Here is an 11,810-nt window from a genome sequence, read left to right as displayed (position 1 = left end):
TGGTTGCCGGTTAAACTGGATGGTATGGTTCGATTTTTAAAACCATGATTAGAATACTTAAACTCTGCAAATGCTTTATCCACATACATAATTACGTTCAAAATTTAAAAAATTGAAAAGTCATGCGTGAGAGAGTTATGGCCTATTTGGATGGAGGGTGAAGGAGGGAGAGTAGAGGAGAGTAGAGTAAAGTTAGTTAAAAATAAGCTAATTTTGTGCTAAATTTACTTTACTCTACTCTCCCTCTCTCTCACTCAATCCAAACGGACCATTAGTGTGTGTGTATACATATATACTTTGACACGGTCTCGAAGAAATAAAATTCAGGTGAATGACAATGTTATTCCATTGAATCGGGTTGTTATTGAAGCAAAAAGGTTCTTATCCCTATATAGAAAAACTAAAGGTAACCCAATGAGGAAACCACGGCCTGCAGTGGTTATTGGAAGCCTCCGGATCAAGATGGGTTCAAGACAAATTTTGATGGGGCTATGTTCCATGATTTAGGAGAAGCTGGTATAGGTGTTGTGATAAGAAAGAATAAAGGGGAAGTTATGACAGCCTTGTCTGAGAAAATCCCCCGACCCCCTTACAGTTCTTGAAATATATACCATTATGGAGGAGACTCCGAAATTGTCATCAATTCTCTTTGGAAGTGTGATATGTTTCATTTTGCTTTTATCATTTAGTTAAAGATGCCTCATGTAAATTCTTCACAAAATTATTGTTTCTCTCGTACTCATAGACAGGACAATTCTGTTACGGATGATTTGGCTAAAAAAGTTAGATTATGTTTGGTAACAGTTTTTGTTTTCTATTTTCAAAAACTTGTTTTCGGGAGTATAAAGAAAAAACAATTTCCTTGTATTTTTGAAATCAAAAACATGTTTGGTTAGTTGAAATTTAGAAAAAAATAGTTTTTTGAAAAAAAAAATAGAAAATACTAAAATATGTTGTTACTAGGATTTGAACTTTAATATTAACTCATTAAATGAGGCAGATTCATTAAATTAAATGCATATTTTCATTAACTTTTGAAAATTAAAAATTGAAAACATACAAAAGACTGTTTTCAATTTCCTTCACAAATTGAGTTTTGAGAACAGTTTTTATTTTCTATCCATTTTAGGTTGCCATACAAGTTTTTTAGTTTCAAAAATAGAAAATTGTTTTTGAAAACAGAAAATAAGAAGAAAAAAAACAGTTACCAAACATACCCTTAGATTTTATTCTTTGCTTTTAGCCTAGATGGAGTCTATTCCTCCAAACATTAGTAGTCTTATAACTTTAAGTAATATTAAACTACTTAATAAATTTTATAAGATTAATATTTTAAATTGCACTGTGTCTTCTTTGTAAAAAAGACATGATTATTAATGAGAAAGCAACTAATGTATTGACAAGTTCATCTTTTATGATAGAATTACTTTCAGATTATGCTTCATCGACACGATTTTGATGTAAAAAAGAATACTAGTACTAAAAAAAAATAGAATTAGAGGCTCTGAACTGATTTTGATACGATTTTGATGTACAAAAGAATTCTAGCATTGTCACTTCTTGAATGAGGAGGCTCTGATTTTTGTGCCTCCGTCGACTCAAATGTTTTAAGTATCACTAGTTATGGTTGCTCGTGTTCTTTGTTCATGGTCAAAAGAAAAGAAAAGATTCACTAAAAAAAATAAATAAAAAAAATAATAAAGAGAACCAATAGTAAATCATATGCAATCAATGGGGGAGTGAATAGGAGATATTCCCTCTTTTTTTTTATAACATTAAAGGGAGAACAATTCTACAAAATATTGGGGTTACAGTAGACAAAATGAACCGGCATTGAGACAGCTAGGCTAGCAACAGAAAAAAACATGAGCCAAAACTATCCTAGGAACTAAGTATATTTTGAAAATTAAACCATTCTGCTGAAGATGAGATATATCAGCCAACATAGTCATCTCAAACAGGTCAGGCTTAGTGACTTGTCCCAAAACTTGGCTTAGTCTTCTACAAGTAGTGAGAAACAAAAGTGTATGGAATCCATGTTGCAGGGCTTTGATAACTCACTCTACCATAGCCTCCTGCAAAGCTCCATACTTTGTTTTTGCTGTGCTGTTAGCTGCTCCCCAAAGTACTACCTCTCCCTGGATACCCCTAGCTTCATAAGCATATGAACATCTTCTATACCTCTTGCTCCTAACACTTGCAACTCTGATGATCAACTGCCACTATCCTGCTGCTGCATTTGGCTCTGGAACTGGGATTCTTGGCTGGCTGTTCTCCTCTGACCTGCTAGACAAGGATTCTTTGTACCTGCATGGATCACCAGATTCTGCTAGACAATAATAGAGTTTGAGCAATTAGAACCACCTCTAACCTCTAAAGGGTTTGGGTTTTTACCTTCATGGATCACCAGATTCTGTGTTTCCATATTGTCCTAAGAGTGGTAAAGATTGCCTGCAGATATTCCATTGATTGCTCCTCCTTAAAATTGAAGCTGTTTAGCAGTCTATCAATCCACTGTTAAACAGTAATGTTACAAAAATCAGTGGTATGAACAGCAAGTGTAGTGCCATGCCAACAAGCTCCTGCAAAATTGCAATGTAAAAACAGGTGTGGAAGATTCTTCCTCAGCTTCACACGTAAGACATTTGTTACGGGTTTGAATCCCTCTGTTTTTGAGGATGAGCATTGTTGGGAGACTATCATGCAAGATTTTGCAAAATCCCATTATGAGCAACTGCATTTGTTGTTTTTTCCAGTCCTCCTGTGGACATTCATCCTTTTAGTTTTAAAGAAATATCCTTTTATACCAACCAAAAAAAAAAAATCTTGCAAAATAGAAAAAATTGCTCATTTTACACATTTTGAGAAAAAAAAAAAACACTCACATTAGTGGGTGCATATAAAGTTGCTCATTTTTATGCACAGTAGTTGTGCATATCATTATTTTATAGTTTTTTCTCTCACCTCTCTTCTTTTTCCATCTGACTTCTCTCTCCCTCTTCCTCTCCCTCTGAACCGCAACAGCACCACCCACCCGGACAAAACTTGGGGCTTAGTATTTTTTTTTTCTTTCAATTCCAACCCCAATTCCCAAATCAAAACCCTGAAACAATTTCTCATTCAAAACCCAAAAACACAAACATTTTCACTGCTTTCTACTCCACAGCAACCACAACAACAATCACTGTTTCAACCTCAAACTCAGTCTTTTCAAGTGGTCGGATCTCCATCCTGAGTCCCAGAAAATTCTCCTCCAGATTGAGTATTTTTTTTTCTTATTTCCTAGTTCTTGATTTTTTTTTTTTTTTTTTGCTGTGTTTTCTGTTTGGTTGCCGAGAGAATGTGAGAAAATTAACAGAAACAATGCAAGATTGAGTCTTTTCTTTTTCCCACTTGTTATAGTCTCTTGGGTTTCTAAATAGACTTAAAAATTCAAGTTTTTAAGCATATAACAAAGGAAGAAAGCATATTCTGAGAGGAGATCCCGCTCTGCCTGGTTCTGGTTTCCACACTACTTCACAATAAATACCCATTCACTAAAATCCACACCTCAAAAAATCTCTCTCTCTCTCTCTCTCTCTCTCTCTCTCTCTCTCTCTCTCTATTACCTTCTGTATCCCTGCTGTGTTTCCTTGTTGATTTTGTTTTCTCTCTCTAAAAATCAAAACAATGGCTCTCAATGCAAGATTGAGTCTTTTCTTTTTCCCACTTGTTATAGTCTCTTGGGTTTCTAAATAGACTTAAAAATTCAAGTTCTTGATCTGGGTTGTTGATGATTTTTGAAGGATTTGATTAGTGGCTGATGATGGTGCACGGTTTGTAGTGGTTGTGCTTGATGATGGTGGATTGATTGTTGATGGTGGCTTGGGTTGTGTGTGAGAGGATTTCAAGAGAAGAGAGAAGTGTGAAGGGTGAAGGAAATAATAAAAAATTGTAAAAGAATGAATATTTTATTAAATAAATGTGTAGAATAGACAAACTGATGTGAGTGTTTTGTAAAATTAGGTGTGTAAAATAGAAAAAGTAGGTTTTTTTTGGCAAAATTTACAAAATTTTTGCATCAACTGATGCAGTTGCTCTTAGTTTGAAATTCAATCCTAAATATTTGCTAGGATTAGAGACCAGATTTACCCTTAAGGACCTAGCTAGCACTTCCTGTTCCTCTTAAGGCATGTTTGGAGAACAATACAGATCAGACTTAGCCAAGTTTATGCTCTGCCCAAAAAGGGTGCAATACCAATCCAAAGTTCTTTGCAAATTTGCTAAAGACTTCTCATCTTTCTTAAAAACAACAGGGAGTCATCAGCATATAAAAGATGAGTGAAAGCATCTCCATTTCTACCCACTTTGACCCCAGAGATTATGTTTGAGGATTCTGCCTTAAGAAGAGCTAATGATAAGGTGTTGGCACATATTAGAAAAAGGTATGGAGAGATGGGGTCTCCTTGCCTAAGTCCTGTCCCAGGTTTAAAGGAATTGGATATGTTGCCATTAAAGAGGAGAGTGTAATGAACAGAAGTGACACACTCCATTAGCCATTTAACCCATTTGGCATCAAAATTCATGGCAATGAGCACTGCTTTAAGAAAATTCCATCTAACTCTGTGATAAGCCTTACTATGTCAATCTTAAGGACCCCAAAACTGTTTGTACCCTCTTTTTTGCCTAAGAGCATCCACTATCACATGGGCAATAAGAATATTGTCAGTGATATTTCTCCCTTTTATGAAGGAATTTTGATATGGAGTTATGAGACAATCCATGATAGGCTTAAGTCTATTGACTAACAACTTTGATATAATTTTATACACAACATTACGTAGACTTATGGGCCTAAAGTGGGAGACTTCATCAGGGTAATTGTTCTTTGGGATAAGGGTAATGAGTGTTTGGTTGAGGGGTTTGAATAGAGACCCTGAGTAGAAGAAGGCTTGGACAGTGTTAATAATGTCTGGTCTTACAATATCCCAGTATTCCTGAAAGAAATAAGCTGGAATCCCATCAGGCCCTGGTGCTTTGTGAGGGCCAAGCTGAAATACAGTACACTCAATCTCAAAATTGCTAATGGGTTTACTCAGCTCCAAGCATTGCTGGGCTGTTAGCTGTGGAATATTAATACCCTAGAGTTCTTGTAAAATGTCATCTACACTTAAAGCATTCTGATCTTCATAAGAACTCTTGAAGTGTTCCACTAAAATACCCTCAATCTCCTCTGGTTTATCAGTAAGATTCTCATTCCTGTCCTTAAGTTGTAGAATGCTACTCTTGGCTCTTCTCTGCTTCACTATTGTTTGGAAAAATCTTTTATTCCTATCATCCTTCAAAATCCAGTCACATCTAGCCTTTTGGGCCCACATTTGTTCCTCCTGATTCAACAAATCTTCCACCTCCTCTCTGATGCACTTTTCTCTCCTCACATCATCTTCATTCACAATGGTGTTTTGAATATCTTGCAGAAGGGCTAATTTGTTCTTGATCTCAGTTTCCACCTTACCAAAAACTGTCTTATTCCAGCTTGAAGAATCAGGCCTAACTTTCTGCAGTTTACTATATAATTGAGCAGCCCTTGATCCAGTATTTTGTGACCTCAATGCCAACTGAATCATTTCCTTACATGAGGGGTGGGATGTCCACATACATTCAAACCTAAAAGGCCTTTTTCTAAAGGGGAGTTGGAAGTCTAGGTCCAGTCCTATGACTGATACATTCACATCTAAAATTGGATTTTAAAAAATAATGAAAATATAAGAATAACAGTTATTAAAAACAACTACACAAAAGGAAAATCTTAGCAATATAATTTTTTACACACATAAAAGTTCAGGTAAGCATAATCTGAACAGGTGCAATACCATGCTAATTTGCTTTTGTAAGACAAATCTGAAAAAAATCATAATAATAATAATAAATAATCCTATTTTCTGAATACCATGCTAGTTGCAAATGCTCATTCATAGATTGCCAACATATTTTAAGTATTTAAAAAATAAAATTGAATTACATGAATAAAATTATTGTACATATTTTTTTATTGTATATTTTTGTTCATGATCAAAAGAAAATAATAATAATAAAATTATTTTTTATTGCATATTTTTTGCTTAGTCAGGTTTTTTGTGCTGTTTCTTCATCAATATGTTTTATGTTACAGTTTTTTCCCCTTTCTAATTATAAATGTTTTACATAGTCCTCTTGTTTTATTGCAGGCATTTTTTTTTTTTATATTTCTATTCATATGGGGGTAAGTTACTTAAAAAAATGATCTATATTTTATGCTGTTCATATATCTATCTATTCCATGTTATAAATTTCATCGTTTAGTAAGATAATTGCAACATCAATTCTCACAAATTTCAAACATTGGGAAAGCAATTTAAAAGCGCACAAGAATTACATACTAAGGGCATTCACATAAGTTAACAATAACAAGTGAATTGTAGTTAATAAAAAATTATAATTATAATAACATTGAAGTGTTACAAGACAAGTAGATGCACTAATTTTTCATGCCTCGTTGCCAAGTTATTATTTAATTAATTTTTCAAAATAATGTTTTAATATATGGTTTAACAGGGTGAATGTTTTGAACCAAAGGATTGGAGGGACTTTCTAAATCCTGTTAGAAACCAACGATACTGTGGTAAGTTTTTATAAATCTCATTTTCTTCTGGTGTTAAAATACATTTTACAGGGAATGCACTAAATATTTAATTCTCTATAGGATGCTGCTGGGCAATTACTGCAGCTACGGCTGTAGAGGCGCTATGGACCATCAAGCACCCTCTAAAACACAAGATTCAACTGTCAGCGCAAGAATTATTAGATTGCTGTGTGGAAAACCCTAAGAAGGTTGGATTAAATACTGATAAAGAAGGGTGCTACAGATATAGCACTAAAAGTGCTTTTAAATGGATAGCAGAAAACGGGATCTGCTACGAAGAAGGTTACCCTTTCAAAGGACGCAAAGGAAAAAAAGAAGATAACCCCTATAGATCGAAGGTAATTTATTTTAGTTAAATGTTTCTACATGTTTATTTATTATTTGATTCTTATAAATTTTTTAAATTTTATTTATTTCAGGCAATTGTATGGATAAGAAAAGAAAATGGCATGCCATACAAGACGATTGAAGATGGTGACAAGGATGAAGTAGTAAGAATGCTTAAACACCACCCTGTAGCTGCTTCGATGGACTTGTTTAAAAGTTTCATGACTTACAAAGAGGTAGAATTTTGGTTTAACAATGTTTCAAAGTATATTTTTGTTACTGCATAATTTAATAAGGATTTTACTTTATGGTAGGGAATTTATAAAACCCCCCGGGAAAATTCAGATGAGAAATCTATTGGTGGACACGCCATTTTAATTGTAGGCTACGATATGGAAGATGGAGAAGACTATTATTTAATACAGAATTCTTATGGGAAGCAGTGGGGTCTTAATGGGTATGGTAAGATATCGTGTTCCAGCCAGGTTCAGGACAAGGAAGGAAAGTGGCGCCCTTTGATACGAAATGTCTGCTATCCTAACGTAGAAATCTGCTATCCTAACATAGAAAATCCACTGTGAGGCAGTTTCCTTTCTTTTCTTTTCTTTATTTTGTTCCCTTGCTGGGCAGTTATAGAAAATACTGTTAACAAACTTAGTGAACTTCCATTGGACTTGTAGAAAATATGCAATAAAGTGACATATCTTCATATTTCTGTATAAGCTCTATGAAATCAAATATGCAAGAAATTGCCATTACATGACCTTTGCTTAGTTAATGATACACATGCACATGTCTTTTGATAGATATTAATTAATAAGAAACTGGCATCAACATAAAAGCAAACAAAGTAAAATGTGTGTAAATAGAGAATCTACACCTGCAGAATTTGTTATGATATGTAAGGTTAACATTTAATAACTACATTAAGAGTCTAAAAATACAGAGATTTCTTACAAATAATATGTAAATATGACATAAAGCAAATGCAAAGGACAGCATACTCCAAATGCACAGTAAGAAAACTTCCCATCCACAATTATGCAAACCTGATATTCTTCAGAGATACCATTTCACAACCATGATTGACAACTGCATAAAGAGAAGCATCTGGTGTTATATTCCTACAAATACAAGTAACAAACGTATCGTGACGTAAAGGCCAAGATTAATGCTCCAAATGAACAAAGATATAATAAAATATAATAACACTAACATAAGATTGGTTTATCTCTCTTATTCTCTACTTTATAGTTTTGGATGGTGAGGAAATCAAGTGCGAAAGGGATGGCAATAGGACAGCATTAAATGTATTTCCATCACCTGCTTCACTATGAATGATATTTGAAAAATGACAGATTTATATTAATATTGATGTTTTTATTTTTTTCAAAATCAAATCAAACATGGGTACAAGATGAATACTCCACTTTTGCTAATTCTAGTTCCAGCCAATTCCAAACAATTTTAGCAGAATAGAGTAGATCAGATTTCCTTCCATACAAAATCCAAACACTCCAACAATTCCATCTAATCTAAATAATGAAACTAGAAATTCTGTAAACAAAATCCTTCCCCCCTCTGGCTATTACAGGCAGTTACTTAAGCCTCTATATCTCATGTCTCACTAATGTCCAAAATTCTTTTCCTTTCCTTTCCTTTCCTTTAATTCCCTAGTATTGATTCTCCTCTTTGAGGAAGCATCACATGTTTCTCTCTGTTTATCAGCATGTGTGTTTTTTCCCTCTTTTTCTTTTTTAAGTTTAGAACTGTGAGATTTAAAATTTTATATCGATTTTGAACAAATCTACTTGGCTCACCTTTGGTGGCCAGAGAAACAAGCGGAGCAATGAGATAAGTTCTTACAGGGTTCTTGTTTCGCTTTCTTTTGGGAAAAGGGGTAGGGACAAAATGTACTTCAAATTACACAAGGTACATTTTGTAGCAACCCATTGCACATGCATCTTGCGTACCAGAATTAGTAAATACCAAGCCTTCTTTGAACAACATAACCAAATTTTTTGAACAATTGAAAAACCACCATCTCAGGTAGCTATCCTCAGTGATAGAGAATCAAATCATGCATATTGTTCTGTGCACATACATAATTTATATTATATATACATTCAATCAATGTACAAAAACATATGCTTACTTTTCGATCTCTGGTCATTGTACATAGACTCATCTACAGTTCTGCCTCTAGAGAAAGCATCCATACTTTTGTCCCTATATAAAGCCACCATAAGAGATCCATTAAACTGCGCATATAAATGATGCTATCTTATAAAGAGTTACTTGGGATCCTTATAGCCATTATAGTCAGAAACTGAAGTCAGAGGAACAATTCCAAGGAGCAACCTAAAACAAAGAGAAGACAATCAATATCTGCAGTATTGTTTTTATCCATTACCACCTGAAATATAATGTCTAACCATGCCAATGTCAGCATAAAAATCAACCTCATCTAACACTTACGGAGCTCGTGAAAGTGCATGAAAATTTCTAATGGGTGCCCATCACGCAAAAACCACAATTGGACATAGAAAGCAAACAAAATACAAGGAATTCAAAGCAATCCATCTTGAAAAATCCCAATTGAACATAGAAAAACAAACAAAAAATGATAAACCAAAAGCAAATCACATAATTTGCAGATTAGTTATGATAATTACACCCTACCCATCACTCGTAAGCCTCAATTGAACACAAAAATCAAACAAAATACTAGGAACCAAAAGCAACCCATTAAAGCTACAAACATCCTCCCATCACGACAATTCCCAAATGAACCTAGAAAACAAACAAATTGTGAAAAAGCAAAGCAAACAGAATTTGGTGTTATAATTTTGACGATGCGCCCTACCAATCAAGCATAAGCCTGAACTGACTACAGAAAACAAACAAAATACGAGAAATCCAAAGCAACCCATGAAAAGTTTTCGATATATTTTTTATAAATAAGCAAACCCATCACGCATAAACCTCAGTTGTACAGCGAAATACAAGAAAGCCAAAACCAACCCATCAAAGCTCTTTACATATTCTTAACAAACGGTCAAAACCCAAAACCGAAAAAATACAAGAAAACAAAAAAGCTCAGACCTTTTGGTGCGTAGAGATAGGAATGCCCATGGGATCTGTGGCAGAAGCAAGCTGAGAAGGTGGGTATTGCTGGTGTAACTGTGAGTGGTGGCCTCATCACGTGGACTTTGAGGCCCGAGGGTTAAGCAATCCATCAAAGTTTTCTATATATATGACAACCGAAGGCCTAGGTTGTCTGAAATGGTTTTTAATTTTCCAAAAATAAATAAATAAATAAAAACCAACAATAACCAAAAAAAATATATATATTAAATTTTAATTTTAAATTCGGTTCCTATTCTTTCCACTATATTCTTTTTTAAACTGTATTTCAATTTGGTCTTTAATTTTTCAATTGTGTTAATTTGGTCTCTATCCTTATTATCGTTGTGTATGACAATAAAATAATCAAATGTGATTAAAAAATAATAAAATCACCGAATGTAACAAAATTATTGTCATATATGAAACAATAAGGGAATTACCGAATGTAACAAAAATATAATCAAAGTTAATGTTGTTACAACTCAATTTGACGGTGAAAGCATCAAATGTGAGTAAAAAAAAAAAGAGAATTACTGAATTTAATAAAAGTATGGTTAGATGTAATGTTAGTATTGACTAATATGAAAATAAAACCATCAAATATGAGGAAAAAAAAAAAAGGAAACTACCAAATATAATGAAATACGGTTAGTATGTGATATTGGTATCATCTAATGTGACGATAGAATCATCAAATGTAGGTAAAAAATAATAGAACCACTAAATGTGACAACGGGCCTGTTTGGATAAGCTGTTTCAAAATTTGCGTTTTCAAAACTAGCGTTTTTAAAACATGCGTTTTCAAAACTAGCGTTTTTAAAACTCCATTTTAAAAACCACAGATAAGCGTTTGGTAAAAATGTGAAAATATGCGTTTTTTATTTTTAAAGCCATATTAAACATTTAGATAAGCTATTTTAAAAATAGTTGTTTTGAGTGTAACTTTCAAAAAAGGACTTAACTATATTGTTAAGGCTATCTTAATTTCACTGTAATCGAAACCGTTTCTGAATTTCTACTAAAATATATATATTTATATATTATTATTACTATTATATAAAATAATAAATTTAATATAGTTTTCTACTAAAAAAAAGTGGGATTATTATTTACAAAAAACATTTATTTATGATTTTTTTTTTTGTAAATAAAACTCACGTTTTGGGTAATTGTACACAAGTGAGCTTCCAAGAAGCTTCCTATTCACTACTTTTTTTAGTTTTTCCCATTTTTGAGCTTCCTAAATAAACTAATATTAACAATTTTTTAGAATATTACAAGATTAAAATGTATATAAATAATTAAAGATTAAAAAAAAGCTGAAATTTATTTTCATAAAAAAGCTAGATCACGTGGTGTGGAGGACGGCAGGGGCCAACAAATCAACATAAAAAGCTGAATTGTAACTTCCCTTTCAAGTACTAGTCAGGCAGCCCACGTGAAGGCTCACAAAACTAAAAAGAAGACTGAAGAAGAAGATAGCCACAACAAGAATAAGAAGAAGAGTTGCAAAGGATGAAACGCACAGAAAAACTGAAGAAGAAGAAAAAGAAGACTACTGTGATGAGATGCGTTTCTTTAGGTGATCGGTGCTGTGACAAGATGGGTTGATCGAGTTTGATTTCAATACCAGCTGGAATTGGTATACCGACCGAAACTCACCGAAATCAACCGGAACGGCCCGAAATCAACT

The 11,810-nt window shown here is 33.5% G+C and overlaps 1 protein-coding gene across 1 annotated transcript; it reads right to left on the bottom strand.

The window, feature by feature from the left end:
* Positions 1-1,723: 1,723 nt before the first annotated feature.
* LOC142617047 (uncharacterized) lies at positions 1,724-10,227 on the bottom strand. The gene is made up of 5 exons (XM_075789747.1): positions 10,094-10,227; positions 9,287-9,349; positions 9,144-9,217; positions 8,038-8,080; positions 1,724-2,761 (listed from the first exon to the last, which is right to left on the bottom strand). Exons 1-5 carry the CDS (start codon positions 10,225-10,227, stop codon positions 2,725-2,727), a joined length of 351 nt encoding a protein of 116 aa, XP_075645862.1. The 3' UTR covers positions 1,724-2,724.
* Positions 10,228-11,810: the final 1,583 nt, after the last annotated feature.

Source organism: Castanea sativa, chromosome 11 (genome assembly GCF_040712315.1).
Source record: "Castanea sativa cultivar Marrone di Chiusa Pesio chromosome 11, ASM4071231v1".
Classification (NCBI taxonomy): Eukaryota; Viridiplantae; Streptophyta; class Magnoliopsida; order Fagales; family Fagaceae; genus Castanea; species Castanea sativa.
This window is presented reverse-complemented; position numbering and strand designations above follow the sequence as displayed.